Genomic DNA, 26,555 nt, shown 5'->3' with positions numbered 1-26,555 from the left:
ACAAAAAAAAAAAAAAAAAAAAAAAAATTCTAACCTAATTTAGTCGCTTTACAAAGCAACAGAGGTCCAGAGAAGGTGACTTGCCCCAGATCACAGAGCTCACTAATTCATCAGAGCCCAAAGTGGAACCCATGCCTTGATTCAGCTCTTTCCTCACCAGGCAGAAGGACCAGAGGCTCTGGACTGTGCTCCTCACAGCAGTGGCAACTTCCCCCAAAGCATACGTTCCCAGATGCTGACACAACCACAACGGCGCTGACCCTTCACTGTGTCCACCTGTGCGTCCTGGAGGGAGGTCGCTTGGCAGCCACCACACATACACAGCTGTGACAGTGCCTGGCTGTTGGAGCAGAGTGTGTTACGATGGGCAAAAGCTCCTGAAGCCAAGTGATCTTGCAGGGGCCGGAGTTGCCAATCAGGTCTCATTCCCAAAGGCTATGTGACAATACCAACACGCAAAAGCCTTTAAAAAAGAACAACAGAAGATCTTAAAGCCTAGCCCTTCTTTGAATTAAAGTAACTTTGAAGAGAAAAATAAAGCACAACGAAATCGAGATATTTACTTAAGAAGGACAATGCCAGGGTTGTGCCCTGCTTCATGCTCGAGGCTGTGCCCAGCCGGGCTGACTGGTCAGGGCCGGAGAGCCAATGAGCAGCCCTGCTGCCTCGGCCTCTTCACCCAAAGCACTGTGATCTCCACTGGAGAGAGAGTGAAGTTCTAACGAGTGTACTGTGTTAGGACAAAAAAAGTACATTAGTATGTGGTTTCCAACCAGTGCTGAAAAAGAAAAACAGGGGTTTCCTGGCTAACCAGAAAGCTGTTCCCTGAGCATTCCAACTGAGGTCCTGTTACGAGGAAAACACTCTATCAAGTCTAGCATTACGTAGCTTGTCAGGTGAAACTAAGCCAGTCAAAGGAAAAGGTCTGCCCCCTTAAACTTAAAACATTAAGATGTTAAGTGTGAGGGCTCGGGATGTGGCTTGGTGGCATTGTACCTGCCTGGCAAGTATAAGGTTGAGTTTGATTCCAGTACCCTAAGGAAGGAAGGAAGGAAGGAAGGAAGGGAGGAAGGGAGGAAGGGAGGAAGGGAGGAAGGAAGGGAGGGAGGCAGGGAGGCAGGGAGAGAGGGAGAGAAAGAAAGAAAGAAAGAAAGAAAGAAAGAAAGAAAGAAAGAAAGAGAAAGAAAGAGAAAGAAAGAAAGAAAAAGAGAGAGAGAGATAAAATGTGAGTGACTTAATCATTTTTGGAAACAGTGTAAAGTGTCTATATAGTCACACACACACACACACACACACACACACACACACACTGGAAAAAACAACACATTTTTAATCTCCAATTTTTGTTAACTGCTAGCTGCTTTTTGGGTGAATTAAATACCAGAACAGTAAATTAAGACTGCTTCAGCACAGGAAACAGAGAAGTGGCTGAAGGAACGCAGTAGCAGATGTGCCGTCTCTGTGAGACCGCAGACCCTGGGCCGGGATGTGGCAGACACCTCGGAGCCCATCTCAGGACGATTTGGCTTCAAGTGGCCACAGATGAAGCCGCACTGACCAGGGAGCTCCCCAATGCCCTCCCTGCTCAGATTCTCTTCTGTGTCGGACAGCATGATGTGCTCTGGCAGAGAAACAGTCAAATTTACTAATTCCACCATCCCAAAGGATGACTATTCCCGAAAGAAGTAGCAGCAGCTCCGCAACAGAAAAACAATAAAACAACAAAACTTAAATATAAGAAAGGACTCTGTTTGGGAAGAAACAAGAAAAAAAAAAATCTCTCTGGCTAGGAACTCAAATTATTTCTGAACCTAAAATTTAAAAAAAAATTTGAGGGGGGAAAATAAGCCCACCATTTTCCAGAACGTTACATTACAGAAATCAACGTAACCTTCATAAGCCACAAAGAAGGCAAGCGATCTCTGCCTCTTAGACGGACTGTGTGCAAGTGTGCAGGGCACGCGTGGCAGGTCAGAACCGCGTGTAGGCGTTGCGCTGCTGCTGCTGCTGCTGCAATGGCTGCTGGGCCTGTTGCTGCTGTAGGCGAATCTGCTGGGAATAGGGGTCTTCCAGGGACTTCACGAATATGGTAGTTCTAGGGCCGGTCTTCCACACGATCCCATTAGCATCCTTCACCGAGGACTCCACTGTGATGTTGTGCGTCCCGAGGATGGCGAAGTTCAGCAGAAACTGCGTGCTGAAGTAATCGTTATGAGGCTCGACCCTCTGCTCCATCTCGTTGGTCATGTTGTCAAGGGGAATCTGCAATGAAAGATTGTTAAACACCTGTAGCAGCTACATTTATTCTGCGCTTACTACGAGCCAGGCCCCATTCGGAGCGCTAGGTCCCATACCGTTCTTGTTTTATGGTGAGGAGGCTGGGGCAGGAAGGGAATACAGGCTCCCACCTTCACAAGGTTAATGAGGGCAGAGCTGGAGCGTGAATTCTGGCAGCCGGCGCCAGAGCGACCTCTCACTGGTAGGCGCCCTGCCTCGCTCTCTGAGGGGAAGCCGCTCACAGGCCTTCAGCGCCCCTCACAGGCTGCCCCTCTCCCATGCCGACCCCACCCCTGCTCCAAAGCCACTTTCTTTAATCTGCAGAGAGCTGTTCTGAAGAAAGAGGATCCAACCACCTGCTTCAGTTATTATGAGGCTCTCAAATCTGAGAGACTGAAGAAGAACACGACGGTGAGTTGAGTTAGGTCCCTGCCCCTTCGTTACCCTCATTTCCTATTACTAAAGGGCAGCGACTGCTTCTTCCTTAATGAGTTAACGCTAGAACCTGTACACTGCTCATGCAAAGTCTTGTTCAGACTGTAGTACAATGTTACAAAACACGGATGTGCTGATGCACTCATATAACCAGACATTCAGGATAAAATCTGGTGTCCTCATCCCCACCCCAGGCACTCTGGGAACCAATTAACTGGAATCTCACTGGATATTTGGCAAGATGGCTCTGTTTACAGGTGTGCTTGTGTAGTGCAATTGTGTTTAACGGCACCTGCAGCTTTGCGGCTCGAGCAGTTATCCTGGGGTCGGTTTTCCAGATGCGCTTCCTTATAACATTTATGAAGTCACCAACCAATTTGAGATCTTAAGAGCTACTTATGGTACGGGTGCTTTTTTTCTCTTCACATCCAGCTTTGTAGGGTTATTCTTTCCCTAAAAACAGGACCACCAAAGGAGAACTTCCTTAAAAGGACCGGACAGGCATGGGCAGTCTGATTAACCTCAGTGGACGGTCGCATTCTGAGGTGAAGCTCATTTGCCATTAGCACTGCACAGCCACGGGGCCAGCTTCTGGCCTTTAATCGGTTCCTCTGAGAGGTAAGTCAACAAGCAACGTGTCTAGGGTTGAGTAGCTTTTTTCTTAACAGAGGAAATTATTATATACAAAGAACAAAGAGATTCATGGTTGTTATTTCAAATTCAAAATTGGGAGAGAAAGCTGCAAACTGGGATAAACCACACAAATTCTTATTATTATTTTCTGTGACATCTGAGATTACTCAACCCTAATAGATGTACTTTACAGCTCACATAGTACCGAGCTTTTTTCAACACGCACCAAATATTTACTGAGTAGCTACATAAGGCACCATGCCTGTGCCACAAATCAAAAGAAGAGAAGAGAGCCAAGGCGGAGCCTTGTCACAAAATAGATAAAGAAGAGCCCCACAGAGGAAGTCCAAAGGTGACAGCCATGATGGCGTAAAGCAGTCCTTCGCTGGGCTTCTTAGCTGAAACTGCTGAAAGAAATGAAATTTGTTTTTTGTGTCTTCACTGATAACCCTCCTCCTTACCATGAGCTATTAGTTCAAACATGTCACAAAAGCCTGGACACAGCCACTCTGGGAATCTGAACAGCTTTGCAAGCACAAGTGTGAACTTGTTCTCTGCTCTCTTACTGTGGATAAATCGCTAAAGAACTGGAGCGATGTCTAAAAAAGTAACACTGGTCTTTCATGGGCACATACTCACCACCCTACCTCCAGCTGACACCATATACCTGATTCTGGTTCGTACCTACCTCTGGACTTCTCGAGAGTGAATTCCTAGAGTTACAGCCTTCAGGGAAGGTTTTACTTTATCTGACCACTGAATGTGAATGCTACGCACATATAGAGCACTCCTAGTGGAGGGGGTGGTCTTACTGACTGCTAATTTCCAGGCAGGAACTGGCCTGGAGAGCTGGGCTTCCCCTTCTTTGGGCACAAGGGCACTCCTCCCTGCCAGGAGGCTGCAAGGGAAGCTCCCTCCTGTGCACTGGCTGAGGCTGGGCTGGAAAACTCAACCAGAGGCACTGGTGAGGAAATTCCAGCTGCTAGGCACCTGAGCTGGGTTTCCCCACAGCTTAAACTCCTATTCTGACCTCTGCCTGGATGCTGTCTATTAACTAATTCAGACAGGAAAAAAAAAGTGTTAATGGTCTCCTCAGATCTCAATATGTGCATGTAATTTATGTAACTGCAATCAGCTTAACCAGGAAAAACAATGGAAAATGTCCATCACAATTCTGCCTCTCCACTCAATCACCTTGTAGTCTTGTCCAGATTTACTTTGGAGTGTGGAAGAAACATTCAGGCAGACAGTCTGGATTTTGCGGAAGAGTCCTGGTTTCGATCCATGCTGAACCACTCCCTCCACCTTCAGCGCCAGCTGCTGGTTATTTTGGACAGCAATGGGCTCCGCAGGGTTCCGGGGGGAAGGCGACAGAGCAAGCTGCAAGGCAAACACTCCAATGAATGCCAACAGCCATGGGCAGCTTTCTTCTCACAGACCTGTGCGAATCACTGCCACAGACGGCTGTGTTCACTGGCGCGACCCTTTCCCCCAGGCCCTGACCGCGGGACACTGGGCAGAGGCAGCTTCAGAGCCAAGCTTCCTTCTCCCGAAGGCCTCCTTTAAGTACCCTGCATTTTCATCCCAGACCTCGGCTTTAAGGGGAACAAAGGGCAGAAAACAGTAACGGCACTGTCTGCCAGTTGTTCGTGGTGGGCTGTGGTTTGGACAATGAACCACTTCCGGTAGGGAGAGGCACTGTGTACATTTTCATGTTCAGATATTGTCTCTTTGCTCTTGGGTAAGTTACTAAATTTAAGTGGAAGTAATTGTAAAAGCCTAGGCTTCTTTACACAGTGAAGTCATTATGATATAAAAATTCCATAAATGAACCAAATAACTGTTTTTCTTTTCTAGTGCTGGGGACTGAACCCAGAGCTCTGTGTATGCTAACCGAATACCATTTAACCTTTGCTTAGAGTAGTTCTTTAAAAAGCTATTAAAACCCCAGTCATGCTTCAATTACGGAAAGTTCAAGCCTTGCTAAATGAAAAGATGGAAGAAACTGGAGTTTCCTAATAATGCTAAACTGTGAAACTAGTCAACCCTGGAGACCTCTGGCCTGTGGGCTTTTTCTTGGGTAATCAATTTTCCTGATTATTTAAGTCATTTTGAAACAGAATGCTCTTCGCTCTGCAAGCAAACGCATTTGAGTGGATGTAAAAGTTCAGTGAAGATATTGACAGGGATAATCCAGGAAATATCTCAGAAGTGGTAGTATTTTACCAACCAAAAAATTCTATTATTTGAGCCAAAAATAGCTTTTGAATTTTGAGTGGTCCGAATATTTCAGAATACTAACTATACTCATTGGCCAGTTCCCCAAAACTTGTTATTCAAAGGCAAACGTGTGCTGCAGGTCAGACTGGTGACACTTTCCTGGCCCTGATTAAGTCTCAGTAGGGTCTGAAACGGCCGCTCAGCCAAGACGCAGCTCTCAATCCTTGCAGGGCACTAAGATAAAACCACTAACTCACGCCTGCCAGCAGGAGACAAAGGGCAGATGCCAGTTACTCAGATGCCAGCTCGCTGCACTTGGCCCTGACAGTTGAAAAGGGAGAAGAAGGTCTAACTCTTATCCCATTTCTTTCACCAAATCTCTTAAAAAAGGAAGGAAAGGCATAAAATGAAAGGTTATAGATTTTTAACAAAACCAAAGTTAAGATTCTACAGTGCAGGGTGGGTCCCATTTAATCTCCAAAACCAGCCAGTTTCAAAAACTGCACCAACCTCAGTATTCTTCCTAACTTACCTTGATGCTGGTAGACTGCAGTTTCTGGAAAAAATATCTCTGGAACGACAGGGGAACTTTGAGCAAAGCAATGATGGCATTGCAGAGGCAAGCTGTGTGCTGAGGGAAGAAAAATCAACTGAAAGTAAGTTTCCAGGTTTCATCAACAAATAATGATTAGGGTTACAAACTCAAATAGATCATTGCAAAACCACACACCAGCCAGGAAACAGGCACAATCTCCAGGAACTGGGCATATCTACTCCATGATTCAGGCCAAGGAGTACCTTACTTTATCTTGAACTATATTCAATAAGAAATAGGAGAAGGGAGAAAATCCACATTCCTCCCCGGGCAAATTTCACACTTTATAGACTGTGGAGCTACCAGACACATTAGTACATCATCACTGCAGATGCTGAAAGGCAGAGTAATATCACACGGCAGGGTATGACAAAGAGCAGGAAGGAAGCCAGAGCAGTACAGACGCCCTGAGCCTCACACAGACCCCAGTGGAACCTCGGCTCCGACATGGCTTATTCTTTTCCTACTCCTCCTCCTCCTTTGTTGTGACGTCCACGGGTCCCCAGAGTGGGCAACAGTGGGAACTCACCAGGACTCAGAATAAGGATGACTACAGTAGCCTGCCTTCATGGAATTCTGAAACTTTAATAAGATACTTTACCTCTAAAATCTATTTCACACATTTAACTGAGTTTTGAAAACGCCAGCCCAACTTCAGAGAAACAAACACAACAGAGAATCCTTTGAGTCTTAGTGACAGGTGTCAGAGTTTAAGAGTTCTAAGACATTTTAAAAATTACCTGGGCTAATTTTAAATTGTGCTGAAGACACAGGCCACACACAGACATCGGACAAGATGGGACCAGAGCCTATGATGCCTAACTCCCTAGTGATTTTGTTGTATTTTACTAGTGATTTACAAACTAAACAGAAATCACTAATGCACTGTCAAACACGTACCCTCGGATGAATGAGACTGTTCCTGCAGTCTTTTCTGTCTCCATGCCCTGAAGACAACGCTGCACTACAAGGAAGGCTGCCCGCCATTCCAAGCTCCTGCTTCAGGGCAGAATGCCACCTTTTCTCCCAGGCTCTAAACACAGGGGGCTTTTAAAAAAATTTTTTAATGTATATATGTATGCATGTATTTTATTTTTTGGAGACAGGGTCTCGCTATGTAGTTTGGTCTGTCCTCCAACTCCTGGTGATCCTCCTGCCTCAGCCTCTAGAGTGCTGGGACTTACAGGTATGCACCACTACACACAGCTTAAACTTAGCTTTACAAAGTTGGGCATGAAAGCCGAAAGCCAAAAGCCAGAAAAAATTCATTCAGGTAGGTAAACATTTTGTGCCCAAGGGACTCAGTTCAGATACCAGGTCTGTGACGTGAGATAAGCACAACACAGACTTGAAGGCCCCATCCTCTCTCTCCAGCTTTAAGCACTAAAGGCAGCACTACCCGCCTTCCTGCACCAGGAAGCGTGCCAGGCACTTGTGGGAACATCCTGTCTGGGGCTGGGCCTCTGGTGCCACAACCGTGCCGAAGGAGAGAAACACCTTAACAGGGTGGACTGAATGGACCACAAATGACTGGTGGCCAGTGATGGCGAACCTTTCAGAGCTTTCAGTGATATAAACAGCCCACTGCGGCACGTATGCCATAGGTTTGCCACCACTGCTCTCAGCTCTTTCTCTAAAGAAAGCCACCGTTTTGCCTTTTAAATCAGGAATGGCTGCAGATCTGCATGCTCCACTGTGATGTGCGGACCGTCCCCGAGACTATTGGCCGCTTGGGCACACCTCTATAGGAGCAGTCACTATTAAGTAGCACTCTGAAGGTGGCCAACTGCCTATCATGATAGTACAGCAGCAGACGAATGCTCTTGCTAAATCCAGTCTTTGTATGTTCTGACATTTTTGTAGCACCCAGTATGCTCTTCTTCCAGGAAGTTTTAATAAGCCGGATGCCCACGTTTTTCTAATTCTTCTCCTCTCTGCCCTCTCTCCCTGACAGCCTTCTCTCAGCCTTCTCCTCGGCTGCCCTCGGTCTTCTCTTCTCAATCGCTGGGTTCTCCACAGGCAATGCTTTCCCCACAGGACGCTCGGAAGGGCTCATGTGGCGGCCTGGCCCATTTCTGTCTTCCGTCCCAGGCTTAATTCTTCCCTGGCTGTCCCAGGATGGCCAAAGGTTTGCAGGAGAGATCTCCAGCATCTCCTGTTGCCCTGTGTGTCCTACCTCAGTGAAGGGCCAGCCAGCTGTACACACAGGGCTCAAGCTGGAAACTGGAAGTCATGTCTTCAGCCTCACATCTAACTAAAACACAAAACTAAAGACCAAGCCCTGAAAAAGTGCCCCAACCCCTAAGTATCTTCTGCATGCATCCTTTTTCATTCCTACTGCCATTTTATTAATTTGGCCTTACTCGGGATTACAATAAAAGTATTTCAACTGCTTTCTTCCTCTAATTCCATGCCCTTGAAGACATTATGCCCATTGTGTCTTACCTATGTATTTCCCTCACCCATTTAAAATTCCTAGAAAGCTCTCCAGTGCCTCTGGGGTAAGTCCAATACCGTGTTGAGATCTTCTGTCACCTGCTCTGCCCCCTCTTTATGCTGATCTCTCTCGTGTTTGGCCTGGGCACACACTGCGGCAGCCCCACTGCTCCCTGAAGACACCAAGCCATGCCACACTGCAGCTGCTGTTGAAAATGTTCTCTGCCCAATGGTCTTACCCTGCCTTATATGTCTGGAAAACTCAGAGGCAAAACTGTCTCCTCTAAATTGTACCCCACCTGACTTTACCAATTTTTTTTTGACATGAATTTCTTTGTTTACAGTGGCCCTGGGGATTGAATCAATGGCCTTTGCACGAGCTATACTCTTAATCTTTTTAAATATGTTTTGGAAACAGGGCCTTACCAAGTCGTCCATGCAGGGTTCAAACTTTGGACCCCCTACCTACCCAGACTTTTTAGTGGTGCTGGGGATCGAACCCAGCGCCTTGCATGTCCTAGTTGAGCTCAGTCTCCCATCTGTGCTACATTGCCTGTTCTCTCTCTCGCTCTTTTTGTACCGGGAATTGAACTCAGAACCTTGCGCTTGCGAGGCAGGTAGCAGCACCACTGAGCTAAATCCCCAGCCCCTATTATCACTCTCTTGTGCAGAACTCTCTTCCTGTACATGTACTGTGTCGTGTTGTTCATAAAATCTTTCCCTGTTATATGGAAGGTGTTGTGTCTTGTCCCTTTTCTATTCCTAAGATCCAATAAATGTCTGAACATCCTCTGGGTGCTCACAAAGTACCAAATCTATGAAATATAATTTGGAAGAAGAGAAAGGGAAACTAACATTTATTAACTACTCCTTACTGGCTAGGAATTATGCTAGAAAATATGCATTATTTCATTAAACTTCATAGTAATCTTACAAGGTAGGCAATTTTGCATTTCATATAGAGACATTAAATAACTTCTCTGAAGCTGCAGATCTGCTGTCGGCAGAGCAGGTGTTTAAACCTAGTTCTGAACGAATCTAGGGGTCTTTTCTGCACACTGTGTCTCCTGGGCCGACCCTTCTCATTTCCTCCATTATATTCAGGGGATTCACCACCATCAGTGCAGTTATTGTTTGCTATCTATTTAATTTCTCAGGGTGGCCCTTAGAGGGATGTGAAGACAGTCACTGCCAGTCTTTACAATCTCCCTTTGCAACCAATCTGTGTCAAAAGCTGTATGAGTATGACGTGGGCAGCAGTATGCCACAGAAAGTATCCACCCTTACATCCTCTGATTTCTTCTAAAGTACCTGACAAAGGGCGAGAGTATAAAATGAGAAGAGCAGAAGCCAGGAGACAGCTACAGGGACTGCCAGTGTCTCCTGCCAGCAGGAGCAGAAGAGAAACCCCAGTGCAAAGTTCAGGGGCTGACTGCTATGGACTCAGTGTCTGTGCCTCCTGAATTCATATGTGAAAGCCCTGCGATGGTTCAGATCCAGTGTCCCCCAAACTCTCCTGTGCTCAGAGGAGGGGCTCTGGGAAGCAGGTGGGATCAAGGGGCACTGTGCTCATCAGTGGATTCATCCACTAAGAGTTCAGCAGCTCAAAGTGCTGCTGGGAGCTGGGCCTGCTTAGCAGCGGTCACTGGGGCGAGGCCCAGAGGCTGTGGCTCCCTCCTGCTCCTCCCTTCACCTGCTGCTTCCCAGCAGTTAAGACCCGAGCATCTTTCCTTCACGGCAGGCCCTTCTACCATGGTGCTTCTGTGTTGGAGTGAGCAGGCATGGGCTGAGACCGATAAAATCCGAGCCCGCATACACCTCCCCTCCTTCAAGTTCTGGAGGTTGGGTATTTTGTTCCAGCTATGAGGAAGTGACTATTACAGCAGGGGAAGAGAAACTCCTCAAGGTGCCAAGTTCAGAGACTGGCTGCTATGGATTCAAGGTCTGTGTCTCTTCAAATTTACATGTTGAAGCTCTCACCTCCAATAGGACAGCAGCTGGAGGAGGGGCTGCCAAGATGGGATCAGTGTCCTATAAGTAGAGGAAAAGAGATCAGAGTGCTGTCTTTCTTCCTGCCACACGAAGACAGAGCCAGTATATGGCCAACTGCAAGCCAGGGAAAGAACCCTCACTGGGAACCCAATCTGCTGGCACCTTCAGCCTAGACTTCCCAGCCTCCAGAAGTGTGAGACGTAAACGTCTGATCTTTGACACGTTCACCATGGAGCCATGACTCATGTCTCGCTGCCAGGTGGCACTGATTTGAATGTGTTATGGCTTAAACTACTGGTGGTGCATGTCTGACTGTCCCCTTGGGTGGTACAGGACAGTCAAGCCAGCAGGAATGACAGAATTCAAGTCAGAGGTGCCTGGCAGGGAGACACACAAATCACAGCCCTGCTGTGAATGTGTAAAGCCACCTAGTCTGAGCCAAGACACCAGGGAATGGTCAGAGCAGGAGAGAAGCTGTACAAACATCAGTCCATCTTGTAACTGGGAAGTCAGGGAAGTAGGTTCAATATAGCAAGAGCTCAATAGTTTCAAAGGCAGCAGAGACTCAGTAGGCTAAAGATGGAAAAGAACATACAGTACAGTGGACCCTTGAGTTATGAACTCAATTAGTTCTTGAGGACCGGCTGTAACTCAAGTTGCTCAATTGAAGGCTGAGGCTCCTCTACACGGCCCTCAAAGTCTCTCTCCTATACATAGGCAGATCTTGGTATCCTGACAGAGACACTGGCCCAGGATCTCTCATTTAACACCACACAATAAAGGATGCTGCCGTGTTCCTTCCTGTATGAGACCACCTGGAAGCACAACCAGCCGGCATTCGGGTGCTAACTCAAGACTTTGTTAGTAAATTAAAACTAAAATTCTGGTTGTAACTCAAGTTGTTTGTATGTCAGGCTGGCTGTAACGCGAAGGTCTACTGTATATGAAGACATTCATGCCCCTGCTGCGAAGGACTTCTGTACTGCCAGTCAGGTGACAAACCCCGCTCTAGTCTGCTTCAACTGGCCACTGGCAACACGACAATCACCTTGAAGCTTCTAAAAATAGATGCCCTTGACTTGTGATGGGACTAAGTTCTGAGAAACCCATCCTAAGTTGAAAATAACCTGTCAAAATACATTTCATATATACATATATATATATATATATATGTATATATGTAATTTTTTAATATATTATACACACACACACACACACACACACACACACACACACACACACACCCCTGACTGACAAATATCAGATATAATTTAGCCTAGCCTACCATAAAAGTGTCTGGAATACTTAGCCCACATTTGGACAGAATCTCCTAACACAAAGATTCCTTCACAATGTGAGGAGGACTATCTCAGGTCGCTGTTAATAGTATGCTGAAAGTGAAAATAAGGGGGTGTGGACTCGCTGTTGAACATGCTTTCACATCACCGAAAGGCTGTGAGTTGACCCGCTGTACATCCTAATGCCAGGCCATCATTTCCAGAGATGCGGAGTTCGCGGTCTGGAGTGGGGCCTGGATATTGATTTGTTTTAAAAAGCTCCCAAGGTGATTCTACTTTGTGGCCAGGGCTGAGAGCCACTCCAACTCCATTTGATTGCACAATAGTGCCACGTGGTCGGTACTGCAGTGACTCTGTTCTCCGGGCAAGCGAAGGGCACAGAAAGGTAAAGGGCAGCAGCCCACTTGCCATGTAGGAGACGGGGGTGTACTTCCGGCTGAGGGATTCCACCTCTTCCAGGACGTGACCGTACACAGCCGTCATCCTCCGCTCGTACTCGCTGTCGGCATGGGCTGCTCCCGAAGACCCGTACTCCTGCAAACTGAAGCACAGATCAGCATCAGTTAATTCCTTAATCCTTTTACTTTTCAAATGTGTCAAGCATTTTCCATACATTCTCACTTAATTTTCCAAGTAATGGATTTATTTCCATTTACAGATAAGGAACCTGAGGCATGGAGAAGTTTATTTGCCTACACTCAAAACTACTAAGTGGCAAGCTAGAACTTAAAACTCAGACCTGACTTCAGATGATGTAATTTTTCGGATGGGGACAGAACCCAGACCTCTGCAGACTCTAGGGTAAGTGCTCTACCACCAGCTTCATCCCCAGCCCTTTTTGAGATGAGGTATTGCCAAGTTGCCTAGACTGGGCTCAAACTTGTGATTTTTCTGCCTCAACCGCAGGAGCAACTGGGATTACTAGCTTAGACGATGGTGACCCTTACCCACATTGTTAGGTAGTATGAAAGTACCTGTACTTGCTGCTGCCATGAGGTAGAGACATAAGATATCTGCAAAGGTAATTATCAGCATGTATAGGAATGTGCAGGGGTGTGCTGGCAAACAGAGCATTCTGGGAAAACTTGAACCTAGATTTCTTCCTTTCTGGGAAAACTTGAACCTAGATTTCTTTCTTTCTCCTGTTTCCAACCCTTAGATTTCTGAAAATATTTCTAAAGAAATAAGAAAGCAAAATTTTTGCATCCTAAACTTTTCATGGTTATTTAAAATGCATTGTAGGTAATTTAAATGTGCTGGACATTAACACTATTATTCCCTTGTATCTATTTAAGGCCTTCGATTTGCATGGCTCTTCAGCTGGGCAATTTACACAGATCTTTCCATTTGCTCTTCACAGCTCTTCTCAGAAACAGGAATCATTCTCTACCTAGAGTTTATGCAGGTGTGGCTCAATGAGATCAAACGTATCCACAGCGCTACAGCAGCCCTGAGTGGTAAGGGAATCGGTGATCACATCTGCCTGGCTCCGAAGTTCTGTTCCCTGCTCTGCACCATAATTTAAGTTCCACTAGGGCAAGAAATTAAATTATTAAAATGGATCAGATAAGGAGAAAAATAAAAGAGCCAAGTGGTCTAGTCTGAGAACAGATAGCACTTTTAAGCAGATGGCAAAAGTCTTAGCAATAACCTAAAGCAGAATGGTGAGCCAATGCTGTAGCAGGGAGAAACTGAAAGAGTTCTGTGGACAGCATTCTCTTTGAGAAAGCTATTCGTGGAATCTCATGCCTTGTTAGATTAGAATTATTGACAGTGAAATGCATATTCAAAATAGACATTCCTTGTTCAACAACCTACCTGGTTAATGACTTCTTAAACTTACGATCTGTCTTTTAAAAATTTTGTACAGTTCTGCACATCTTGTTTATACAGGCTCAATATCTCTTTTTGTGGAGCACACCGATTATACACCTGTAATTTTTGCTGACTGTACTGCACTGTAGTTTTATGTTGTTATGCAGTAGAGTACTACTGCATGTAAGAGTTACGCAAACAGAAAGTAAAGTCATCAAGCTGGAGTCTCCTTCGACCATTTCTTTGTTCTGAATATTGTAATGTACATAAGAGATACCATTCCTCATCTAGTGATCCGTTAATAACCTAGTCACAGGAATGGAACTAGGTTGTTAAATGAAGAGTGCCTGCAGAATACTCATTGGAAAAACAAATGCAGTGTTTATTTAATCATTTTGATAACTGGTTACTGGGCAGGAAAGAACAATTTTAACAAAGCAATATCAGAAATACATTTTGGTTTGGGAAATCAGTGAATAGAGTTTTCAAGCTCAAGCTTAACTGTATTATTAACTCAGTATTTCCCATGAAATTTAGTTATGTAAGAAGCTGTTCATATTCAAACAAAAGGAAGTTATTTTCCAATTCAATAGTTTGAAAACAGGAGGCAAGAGGCAAGTAAACAATGGAGAGAGAGAATTTGTTTTCTCACTAGTTATGTAACTCTGGACAAATGTTTGGAAGAGCTTTCTTTTTTTTTCCTTTCTATAATTTATTTTCAAAAACACTGTTGTGAGGTTTAGGAAAAACGTCATACTTAAAAGTGTTCTGTATTGCTTCTCAGCCTTTTGGCTAAGATCAAGTGTAAAAGTGTTTGGTATGTTAACTCTTACCTTGCTGATTCTGGATCCAAAATCAGGGCTTCTATTGTGTGAGATATCAGTAAGCAGCTCTGCTGCTGTCTACACTAATGTTAAGGTTATACATAAATAGAAGAAATTCACCACAGATCTTACATTATCTGGATACTAAATAAGTCAAAATGAGGGCTGAACTCTTAGCAGAAGTAATCATGTTACCCACTCAAATGGTCTTGGGTGCTAGCTTTTCCTTCTAAAGGATATACATTGTCTTTCCTAGGGATCCTCAAACTGTATCAGGAAAAGTCTTTCAGAGGCCACCTATTGAGGGAAGGGGGAACTAGTCAAGAGGCCTGATTTATGTAGAGCAACTCCATTTTTATCTGTCTGAGATCTAGGAGCTCTTCGAAAGAGTTTGAAACAAACAAGAAAACAACAACAAAAGTTTTACTGATGACACTTCTTAAAAAAGAAGAAAAAAAAAGCCAGTGTCTATGGAAACTTTTCCTCCATGATTCCTAAACTGGGGCTCAAGAGGTGTGTCAATTCCCTTGAAAGGGTGTACAAATTTTGGGATGTAGATCAGATATGCATTTTGTAGTGCAAAGGATCCATAGCATTCATCAAGTTTTAATCAGTAAGCCAAAATGCCAAGAACTATTGGCTGGCAAGTCCTACAACTACTTCCAAATAACTGGTATCTTTCCTCTTCCCAAAAAAGATCTGAAGTTGCTATAGGAAAATATGAAGAACTTAAAAGGGGCTTAGGGATCAAAACTGACAACTAAGCTCTCAAAAATCAATAAAGGTGATGAGAAGTAGAGTTGTTAGTCATGAAGGAAGAAAGCTGGGGCGAAACACTTTCTGGTGGAAATTCTACTGTGCTGCCTGTCTTGGCTCAAATGAGCACAAGATACGCCACACTCTACACCAGCAGGATTCAGCCTTTGTTTCTGCTCGTCTGTTTTGAGATGCATTCTTGCTTCACTGCCCAGGCTGGCCTGGATCTCCTGGGCCTCAGCCATCCTCTGCCTCCTGCAGAGTTGAAATGTAGGTGTGAGCCACTGTGCCTAGGCCTGGGGCTTTGGATGCTCTTCCTAGAGGCAGGGAATGGCCACCAATGAGTCATCACTTTTGTTTTTTTTTTAAAGCAAGACAGGTTTAAAAGTAGAATTATTCTGCTCATACTAAATTTCAAAGGGGAAACTATTGATTATAATAAATTTGAGGGTTATTTAATACATAATCTGAGTTAAACAGATCTGAATTACTTAATCTACATTTAAGAGTACTTCCCAAGAGGGCCGGTGATTTAGTTCAGCGGTGCCACCACCTGCCTTGCAAGCACAAGGTCCTGAGTTCAATTCCTGGTACCAACAAAACAAAACAAAAGAGTACTTCCCCAAGAAGAAAAAGTACTGAGGCAAGCTTAGGATATAGTTCTACGTTCCTCAATGTGGCTGAGTCAGCGTCAAAAGACGCTTGATAAAGATCTCCATATCGGGAAGCAAGACTTCTGAATTCTTCCATGGACTGTTTCATCTATAAAGAAGGAAAAACATCAATGGTCACAACATGCTATTGTTACTGCATAAACAACACAAAAACATTAAAAAAAAATCCAAACAAAAATTCAAAGAAGCACTAAACTCTTGTCATTCCATGCATTTTCCTAAACTTTGTTAAATACAGTCAGCAAAGACAGCAACTGACACAAACGTTCCTAAGATTGAAACAATTTCTATGTTGTATATAGACAAAAACCTTTTGCATTTTAAGTTTCAAGTTCCACTAAAATAATCACTACAGTCATAAGCATCCCCAAGTTTCTTTAATATCTAATTCTATTCTCTCCAAATAAACTATAGACCCACCTAGGCCTTCACCAGATCAGCCTATGCTTGGTGATTTACACATCTGACACAACATCTGAATTAAACTACTGATTTTAACTCTCAGAACTTTCAACTGCACACCTAATTTCAAACACCTCTAAAGGGTAAATAAAAACTACAATGAGATGAAAGACAGACATGCCTGATTGGAGATGCGCCCACACCTCTGGAGGTCATTTCCTAGGGTCATGGCAATTGTAGTGGCAATGGCCGGTGGAGGGCTTGTCTTTAGGCTATTACAGGTACAGATGAGTTGTGAGAAGGCTTGTAGAAGGTCAATCCTGAGTTTCACAAATTCACACTGAAAACTTAAAGGATTCAGTGGGGTACTGGCAGCCTGGAATAAAAGATATTTTGTAGTAGTATCCCCATTTTCCTATACAAAGTATTATGCTCTTCCCCATGTCCTTTATAAAAATGCACACTTGTCTAATAAAGATCCCTCTCCAACTGCAAAGGCCTGTGACCAAATAGTTTATGTACTGTAGAGGTAGAAACTGTACTTAATGTTCATGTGTGGCTTTCAAACTTTGAAATATTTTGTTCTAATTATTAAACAGTACATAGCATGGTATTAAAGAGACCATTTTCAATGTTTTTAATTTCTTAGATGAGATCTAATTTGCTCTTGTAGGAAGATAAATTCCCTCTGTCCTCTTTGCTTCTTTAGCTGCTATGAGCTGGTTTTGAGATTGAACTCGGGTCCTTGTGCTTCCAAGGCAGGCCATAGAACCACTGAGCTAAATCCCTGGCCCTGCTATGCGCTGTTTTTAATTCACTGCTTGTCCATAACTTCACAAGGGATGGGGTATACATAAGTATATATGATACTGTTTTATAAATACAATACAGACCATCCTACTTGACAAAAAATACTGGCAGTCTTGTTCTAACATGCATAATAAAGCTGAAAGAGAAGGCTGATGTAGTTATAATGAGAAAGATTTGCTGCCACTCTGATTTATTTTTGACTAAGAAGAAATATTTGATTGATGATATAAGACAATGACCTTGAAAATGATTGTGCTGTCTTGGATCATTTTAATACTGAAGGAAATGTTCAAAAGGAACACAGAAAACTTAGTTTTGGTCAAAGACTTTAGAAGGTAATATTATCCAAGAAAGATGGGAGATGTTTAGGAAATAACACCTACAACTACAGGAAAGAGAAATACAAGGCATGTTTCCTTTTCTTCACACTGGGGCTCACACTTACATAGCAGGTGGGTTATAAGGTCAGCAGACAAAAGGACTATGAGGTACAGTCAGAATGGCCCTAGACATTCTTCAAGAAGGCATTATTTCTGGTTAGTCCAACCTGGCCTGGGGTCTGAACATCAGACTTCTAACGCTCCCTCTCCGGACTGAGCTGAACGGCTAACAGAAATGACCCCCTATTTACAGTGCTTGCTGTTTTCCTTCTCTATTACTAAAGTTATTTTTCTTGTCTTTTTTCCTTTTTTTGGGTCAAACATATAAAGTTGAGTTAAACATGAATATAAAATTATTCACTGAATTTCTGACTTGTAGTACCTATTTTGTAAGGAGACCTAGCTAAAGAAACCAATGAGGCTAAAAAGAAAGCAACTTGATAAGCACATTAAAAAATATATGTAAAAAATACATAACAAAATTGCCATCCTAACTTTTTAAGTATAAATTTAGTTGTGGTAGGTATATCACGTTGTGAAAGGGATCTTGAACTTTTTCATCCTGCAGAACTGAAACCTATACTCTTTTTCCCCTACTAAGTTCCTGGCAAGCAATTACCATTCTATTTTCTGTTGCTATGGATCTACTTAAAAAATTTTTTTGGTGTTTTTGTTTTTAGTTTCTGCTGTGCTGAGAATTGAACCCCCAGCTGCATACATACCAGGCCAGCAATTTGCCACCGAGCCATACCCCCTACTCCTAAACACTTTTTACAATTTTATTTTTAAGAGGCAGGACAAGGTATTACACGTCACTTATACTGGGACATTAATGTTGGCCTAATTAATTAAATGAAGCACAGTTTGGCTGAGCAGGTGGAAAGCATAGCGTGACAGCTAACGTGGTGTCAATTTGAGTAGGAAATGCCCAACTGATGGGCCTAGCATAGTTCTGGGTGTGGCTGAGTGGACTTACTAAGAGAGAAGACACACCCTGGACGTGGGTGGCACCAACCAACAGGCTTGTAGCCTGGGTGGAATAAAACAGGAAAGGAGGAGGAAGCTCACTTCTGCCTCTTTGGAGGAGTGCAGTCCTGCCATCGACTCAGACGTCCGTGTCGAGGTTTCCAGCTCAGACTCTTCAGCCCTCCTTTGGCCTCCCAACGCAGACCTGCCTGCACAGGACTCTGCGGTGAGCGAGCTGCAGGTCTTTCACTTTTACCTGGATCATCTGGCTCTCCAGTGCACAGACAGAGCTTTATAATATTAAATCTTTCCTCTAGTGAAGCCTAACTGATAGACATGGTCTTCAGAGCTGTACAATCTCAGGCTGGGGTCATTTTTGTTAGAAAGCCAAGGTCAGTCTATGTATCAAAAAACTGACAGAATAATGCAACCAGAAATGTGCGAAGTTTCCAAGAGCCCTAAGGATCATGCTTCAACTCCTCTAGACAACACTCAAGTAGAGGACAATTTCCTTGTTTTTAAGAGAGGGTCTCTTGCTGCCCACACTGGACTTAAACTCCTGGGCTCAAGAGGTCCTCCCACCTCAGCCTCCTGGAGATCTAGGTCTTCAGGTATGTAAAATATATTTATTTATTATTCTTTTTAATCCTCAAAGCACAGTGTCTGCTACATTACAAGTTCTTAAAATCTACGGAATAAAACAACTTCAATTTGAAAGAAGAAATTTTAAGGCCCAATAACCTCTCTCAGGTCATACTGAGTTGGTGGTAGGACTGAGACTAAGTCAAGGATATGCTGTCTGTTAATTAAGTGCTTTCTACCTATGTTACAATTCAGTCCTTAATTATTACCAAGCCTCATTAAATTCACACACTACAGACCACTGTGAGCATTAAATATTCAACAGAATTTTTCATAAAACTCACTCTGTTTTTGTGACCCTGCCTCAGTTATTTTTTTTACCATTTACTACACTGATTAACCATTTTCTACTCCACCTAAACTAGAAAATAAAGTAATTTTATTGACTTGAAACAATAATTATACCTTTAAATTTTCTGTGGCATTTATTAACCTGACTTATAAAACAATAATTTTTTCCCGGAATAATCAAGAGGAAAAAATCATGGCTGTCAGCGTTGCCCTTTACAATGGAGAGGAGGCTGGGGTGGAGCATGAGCTTATTTAGCATGGGCAAGGCCCTGAGTTCCATTCCCAGCACCACCAAAAATAAAAAGAAAGAAGGAAATAGAGGGAGGGAGGGAAGAGGCAAGGAAGAAGGGAATCTTTCTGTATTTTTAAGTAGCCATCAATCAATTCTAGCCAAAAAATAAAAAACTGTACTTTAAAAAAAATGTGCTCCACAGTAGCCCTAACACCGTCTCTCTTGTGATACATACATTTATTTCCTTTGAAGCACTTCTTTTGTGGTGGTCCACAATTAAAGATATTTTAAGGCAAGGCATAGTGGTACACACCTATAATCACCAGAGCTTGGGAGGCCAAGGCAGGAGGATCACTGAGTTCAGACAGCCTGAACTGTACAGTGAGACCCCCGTTTCAAAAAAAAAAAAATGTTTTTAGATATAGTACAAAGTGATATAAACAGACACTAAAAGTTTTATGGCTTTACCTCAATATATGCCTTTTTAAAATTGTGTGACAATACTTTTAAAACGTTTCATGTCGATTATACAGTCTCTAGAGAAAAGCCCTTTGATGAATGCAGAAAATGTTTATTTCATTCTTACTCAGGAACATTTGACGGTGGCCCTGGTTAGCGTCTTACTAAGGATCCTCTTTACACACACACAAACACACACACACACACACACACACCCACACGGCACCCAGTACTTTATAAAAACAAACATCAACTTTCATTATCTATGAATGTTAAGAAAGGGAAGGGTCTAAGGTTTATTTCCATGACCTATTCAATTACCTTCATGTTGCTAAATATACATACTAGCAAGTTTCTCAAATAGTTAAAATAGGAAAATCCAAAAAGAGGAGGGAGAGAACTCGCCAGTGAATCAGTGTCCCCAAGGAAGAATTAGGAGGACTTACTGTCAAGGAAGCAATCCCTTTATGGTAATATTTTAAAGACTCGGCAATGCAAGACAGTGCTGAACTGTAATTCTCTTCCTGCAGCCCCGTGAGACACTGCTCTGCATGTGAGAACTCCTTCAAACTGTTCAGCCAGAAGTAGAAGTGTTCCGAGGCAACCTGAGTCAGCAAGCTCTGGTACAGCTCTCTGGCCATATCATGATTACCCTAAAAAGGGAAGAAATCAAAACAAAGGAAAGAAAGAAAAAGCTGAAGGAGCAGATAGTGAGGTTCTCACATTTGAAAGAGTTGATGCAGCAGGTCAAGGACAAACCCAAGCTCTGGATAAGCTTGGATAATCATTTCTCACATTACATAATTCTTTGAGAAAATATGCTGAGCTGCTTTTATGTAACACAATGCCTAAAGTTCTTTACCAAAACAGTTCTAAAGAGAAGGTAAATAAAATGAACTATAACTCAAGTTTAGAATATTAGGCTAAACTGTAGAAAGCAAGATCACATGTGGCGTGTGTCACGCTGGACGAACCAGCAGTGTTGAGGGGACCACGGGGTGGGGGGTTGCTGTTGGGGGAAACATGAGCACTGCTTAATGCCAGGGGCCAGGGATGCTCCAGCGCTCAGGGAAGTTTGCTGTTGTAACGCAAGGCTGTTCTAGTGCACCACTGAGAACACGAGCACTGACCACCCACAGGAGTGCTCTCAAACTTCGTTCTCACTTATCCCCACACGATTTCTGTACAATCCAGGCTTCGGATTTCTTCCCAAAGAAAGGCAGTAAAATTGTTCGGGTTTCTGTATGGCTGAGACAAGTGCAGTATACTAAAACCTCCCTGGTTCTACTTAATGATCAGAAGGTTGGGGACAGAAAGAGAAGCACAGCATGGTACATTGATCAAGGACAAAAACAGTGGTGATGTGGCCTGGGTCCGGACAACACAGGACGAGGTGAAAGTGCACTAACAACCTCCAGTCAGAAAGAGCTTGGACTTCAGCTTCCGCACGACACCGACACACACAGCAACACAAACGCCTCATTTATGAGAAAGGCTAACAGTTAGTTATGTCCCTTCCTTCACTTACCCAGACCCCAGGAGGAAAAAGCACTCCCCTCTTCATTGTCAGTTCTGACTCTGAGTAATAATAACCACCGAACCCAGGGCACATGACTCCCACCAACCCAGTACCCAGAGGGGCACCGCGTACCATCCTGGAGGCCTGCCTGGCAATGCGGTACACGGTCCATCCGTTGGAGACGCTTTCAAGCTGCTGCTTAATCACGGCCTTGACTTCGGCAGACAATGCTTTCTGGCTGGCTACGAAAATCACCGTAGCTAGACTCACCTAACCGTGAACAAGTAAGGAAAACAAGAACATCATGTAATTGTACCCAATGACAAATATAACTGACTCAAAAGGGAGAAAAATCAATTATGGTTCATTTAAAAGTACAAAACTTGTTTTTCATTAACATTTATTTCTAATTTTGAGAAATTTCTGAGCATTCCACTGACACAGAGCACTGTTTATAAAATCAAATTAGAAACAACGCCCATAAATTAATGATGTAATCTCACAACGAGATACTAAACAGATAACTGAACAGGATAAACTAGATATACTTATCAATACAGATGATTAACAAAACAGGGAAACTGAAACTGACTACTAACAGTATAACTATGTAAAATAAAAATACCTAAATGAATACTGCATATTACTTAGGAATATACATTGAGATCATAAAAATGTAACAGGCATGGGGATCACAGATACCAAATCCAGGGCAGAATTTATTCGCTGAACTGGAAATGCTCTGAAATCTGAAAATGTGTAAGTTTTAGATTTCTGAGTCCAGATTCTAGATTTTTGGGTTAGGGGTGCTCAACGTGTAGTGTAAAAATCTCACAATGTCAATTTTGTTTCGCGTCATCATGCTCCTGGATTCAGATAACTGCTTTAACCAGTTATTCACTTTATTCTACTTTTAATCAAAGTCAAACAGTAGTGGTGACTTCCTCAAATGCTTCCCCAAGACCATGTCCTGGCCTCGCAGCAGATGGAGACAGCCGCTCTTTACCAGAAGTTCCTGTTGCTTGTCCGTGGCCGAGCGTCCGATCACCTTGTAGAGCTCCATGAGGTCGCCAAGCATCCCATCGCCCAGCACCGGCAGCTGCATGGCAATGGCTGCCAGGCAATGGCACATCAGGATCCGCGCGGCATCCTGGGCACTGTGCAACTGAGTCAGCAAGGTCTCCACCACCGACTGGCTAAGGTGGGGCCTGCCCTTGGCCAGCTTCACCATGCAGTTGAGAGCAATCTGCACGCCACAGAGAAAACACACTAGTTACACTCTGAAGGAATTTCAGTTTGAAAGAAATGAGCTTTATATAAATTACGGAAAAAAACTGAGGGAAGTTTTTGTAGGCATCACATTTTTCTTCATAAGACACACGTGACATCCTGAACCCCACCCCACACGAGGCCTGTGAAGTACTATGTTTGAGGTAACAAGTCACAGCTACACATCAAAACATCAACCATTCATTTCAAGCTAAGACTATTTTTTTAAAAAGATGAGACAAAACTATAAGGTATAATGCTGAAGCAAATAGACGCCAAATCAAATGTACTTTCACTACTTTTCAAGGACTGCTTCTAAAATGTGCTTTATGAACTATGCCAGAATATATCTGGCTGGTGAGTTTCCTGCCCCCTCACATCCCAAACTCATGAATTAACTTTTATGTGCGTGTGTACTGAGGTTTCTGAGAATTCAGTTGTCGAGGTCCTTGGTGATTCTAAGCACACTGAAGTGGGGACAAGTTTCTACTTTTCTCATATTTCTCAGCTGAAATCTAAAACCAGCTGACTTAAGAGCTTTTCCTTCTCAGGCTCAGGTAATGAGATAGTCAATATTTCCCACCAATAAAACTAGAAGCATGGAAATCTTTTCACTTTCATACCTAACTGATTCTTCTGTCAAGTCTCTAACATGCACTGTTAGCTCCATTTTTCCAATATAATTGAAGTCTCTCCCTAATTCTAATCTCTTGAAAAGATGCGCACATCAATCCATCCTTTCTACTACAACCATTTAGCTATCCGTGTGGTGTCTGGGGCTCATAATAAACTTCAATCTGATGGACAAAAAGTGCCCTTTATTAGTGATATGGCTTTGAAGAAGTTATATGTACAAGGGTTTAATAGGTTAGCACATTAACACACACTAACAAATTATAAAAAAGTTGGAGCATGTTTATTATTTTAAAATTCGAGTATTTCCTCACTACCTATAGAATGTGCATGTTCCCTGGCATGTCCGACATGCCCCATAATCCAGCTGTACAGTACTTTTCAATCTCCTACTATGTCTCCACCCACAGTGGTCCACTCACTGTTTCTGCTTCCAAGTCTTCTGAGCTTCGACGTTCTTTCCGACTTTACTGAAATTCTCATCCATCTGTCAAGGTTCCACTCGAGACATCCACTCATTGAATCTTCCCTAAGATCCTTCACTCACATCACTCTCTCCCAGCTCTATCCACTCATCAGAACTGCACCTTCATTTATACTGCAGAGAATGCACTGCATTCTGCTTGGTTTTCTTATATGAATGTCCATCCCCTACTCCTGACAGAAAGCCCCGTTAACACAGGAGCATTCATCATTATCCACCCGTGTCCCCCTGAGCCAAGTCCAGTGTTATAAAAAATCTTTGATTACTAGCAAAAGGATTTGTTTTTGCTTTATTGCATTTTTAAATTTAAAGGTACTGTGGTTCTAACGGGATTCTGAGGCCCTCTCAGGATGCACTACCAAACGTGTGTTGTCTACTTCCTTCTGTCACCTCCACACTTTCATTAATCATGTTACCATCTTATGATGGAATACCTTTTCTTAACATGCAAACGAGACATGATTTCTTTTGAACCATACTGACGATAATGAAGTTTTCACATTCCTCAATGTATATCTAATAGCATTTTATTATTAAAACACTTTTATTAATTTTGCATCATCACATATTACATTTCACGTTTCATTCCAATAAGTCTCATCTTACATTTAAAAAATCTTAAATATACCTAAGACAGAGGTGGCTGAATCTGGAGTGTGTGACTGACTCAGTTGCGCTAGGACCAAGGGCACTAGGATTAAGGAAGTGGGTGCTACCTGCCCTAAACAGTCTGAGTAAGACAAAAGGGGCAGGAAGACACTGTCACGGTCCCTTGTGGCTTTTGCTGCCTTCCACCACCGTAAACTGTTGCCCCTCTGCCATGTGCCACTTTGCCTCGGAGACAGCCAATTATGGACTGAAACCTTTAGGAACTGTAAGCCAAATACACCTTTCCCCCTTCAACTTTGAGTGTCAGGTATTTTGTCTTAGCAACAAGAAATAATAAGACAGACAGTTTCTATACTTAACTGAAAGTGAAAATTCTTAACAGTAATTCCTCCCTTGGTTTGTAAACTAAGGCTTCTACATTCAAGCAACTAATGAATACTTACATATTAATGAGTTTGGATACAGTCATTTCAGCAGGTTTTTTTTTGGGTACCGGGATTGAACTTGGGACCTTGAACTTGAGGCAGGTGGTGGAACCACTGAGCTAAATCCCCAGACTAATTTCAGCATTTTTTTTGTGGCTGTTAATTATTATCTCAGACTAAAACTACTATGAGAGTTCTACCTATTTATATTGTATAGAATTATATCTGTTCACTGCAACTTAAAACACTCGCAGCTGGTGGCAAAATGGGCTGATTCATAGTTCTACTCTACCTTGTGGGATACTATCAAAGAGCTTGTCTTCAAAGTGACATCAAGGGAAAATGTTTTTTAAGCTAGGAGCTATTGCCTCCTGTCCAAATCTAGCCCCTTGCCTATTTTCGTGAATGGAATTTAACTGGAACACAGACTTCCTCTCCCTCTCACCTTGAACATTCTGTCCACAGCTGCTCTTGCCCTGCAACTGTGGCAGCCAGTAGCTGTAATGCAGTGTTTGTGTGGGCAAGTTAAAATATTTACAGTCTGAGCCTTTACAGAAAGACGGCCAGGCCCTAGTGTAGGCAATGAAGATGGGCATCATGTTAGGCGGTGATATTTTACCTTTAAAGTGGCCTGAGCACCAGGACTATCATCCTGACTACAAAGCACCAGAAGGGATTCCAGGCCAAAGACAGCATCTTGTTCCAGTGCCAAGAGATCTAGAAGAAAAGCACAGAGTTTTAGGGTGATCAGCAGAGGATTAAGTACGGGAATGTGTGCATACACACCGCACTTACATAGGGAAAAGCATCAAGTATAAGACCTAAGAAACACTTTACCCTTTCTTGAAAAAGTCTATGCAGCATTATTTCTAACATGCAAAGACCTATCATCAAACTTATTTCTACTGCTTGATGTAGACTACAAAAATATACACATTAAAGCTATAATGAAAGCTAAATTGAAAACAGCATCACCAACTTAACTAGGAAAGTGTTAAGGACAGAAAAATATGCTGTGTGTGTTAATCTTCCCAATCAGACAAATTATACAGGCCTATTTTCACCTAATATGAAACAGTCTTCCGCTTCGAATGAGAGTCACCCAGTTACGAAGACTCCACAAAATCTTGCCAGTGTTTTCAGTCTGACCTTAAGGAATGAACACTTGGATGTTTCCTGTAACAGCAGCGCTACAGCATCCTTTCACTACCATAGGGATACAGTTCCGCTGGGGGATCTAGAAAGCTATGAATGGCCTAGTTAAATGTATTTAGGTTGACATATGTCAGTGTTAAGAATACACAGTAGCTTTCAATATTACACGGCAAAAAGCCGGACATGGTGGCGCATGCCTGTAATCCCAGCACTCAGAAGGCTAAGGCAGGAGGACTGCTGTGAGTTTGAAACCAGCCTGGGTTACATAGTGAGTTCCAGGTCACTCTCAACTACATAGTGAGGCCCTGTCTCAAACCACCCCCC

At 43.2% G+C, this 26,555-nt stretch overlaps 1 protein-coding gene and 1 long non-coding RNA gene across 4 annotated transcripts in view; one reads left to right on the top strand and one right to left on the bottom strand.

Annotated features, from left to right (window-relative positions):
* Positions 1-1,315: 1,315 nt before the first annotated feature.
* The window catches only part of Ints7 (integrator complex subunit 7), a 73,190-nt gene continuing 47,950 nt past the window's right edge, over positions 1,316-26,555 (bottom strand). Inside the window, exons 10-21 of one of the 3 annotated variants that reach the window (XM_010642566.3) lie at positions 25,696-25,793; positions 22,663-22,902; positions 21,789-21,926; positions 20,584-20,790; positions 16,539-16,733; positions 15,940-16,043; positions 14,535-14,603; positions 12,295-12,427; positions 10,577-10,627; positions 6,098-6,196; positions 4,540-4,725; positions 1,316-2,262 (exon numbers count right to left, since the gene is read on the bottom strand). In XM_010642566.3, coding sequence (XP_010640868.1) covers positions 1,972-2,262; positions 4,540-4,725; positions 6,098-6,196; positions 10,577-10,627; positions 12,295-12,427; positions 14,535-14,603; positions 15,940-16,043; positions 16,539-16,733; positions 20,584-20,790; positions 21,789-21,926; positions 22,663-22,902; positions 25,696-25,793 — 1,811 coding nt within the window. In that variant the 3' untranslated portion in view covers positions 1,316-1,971. The remainder of the gene's footprint in view (positions 2,263-4,539; positions 4,726-6,097; positions 6,197-10,576; positions 10,628-12,294; positions 12,428-14,534; positions 14,604-15,939; positions 16,044-16,538; positions 16,734-20,583; positions 20,791-21,788; positions 21,927-22,662; positions 22,903-25,695; positions 25,794-26,555) is intronic. The other 2 variants (XM_010642568.3, XM_010642567.2) reach the window with 2 other exon arrangements.
* LOC104875158 lies at positions 12,368-13,343 on the top strand. The gene is made up of 3 exons (XR_783982.3): positions 12,368-12,448; positions 12,545-12,687; positions 13,247-13,343. It is a non-coding gene; the product is annotated as an uncharacterized LOC104875158 (long non-coding RNA).

This window comes from Fukomys damarensis, unplaced genomic scaffold (assembly GCF_012274545.1).
Source record: "Fukomys damarensis isolate Sample0158 unplaced genomic scaffold, DMR_v1.0_HiC HiC_scaffold_11, whole genome shotgun sequence".
In the NCBI taxonomy this organism is placed as follows: Eukaryota; Metazoa; Chordata; class Mammalia; order Rodentia; family Bathyergidae; genus Fukomys; species Fukomys damarensis.
Note: the sequence above shows the minus strand (reverse complement) of the source record. Positions and strands in the feature narration are given on the sequence as shown.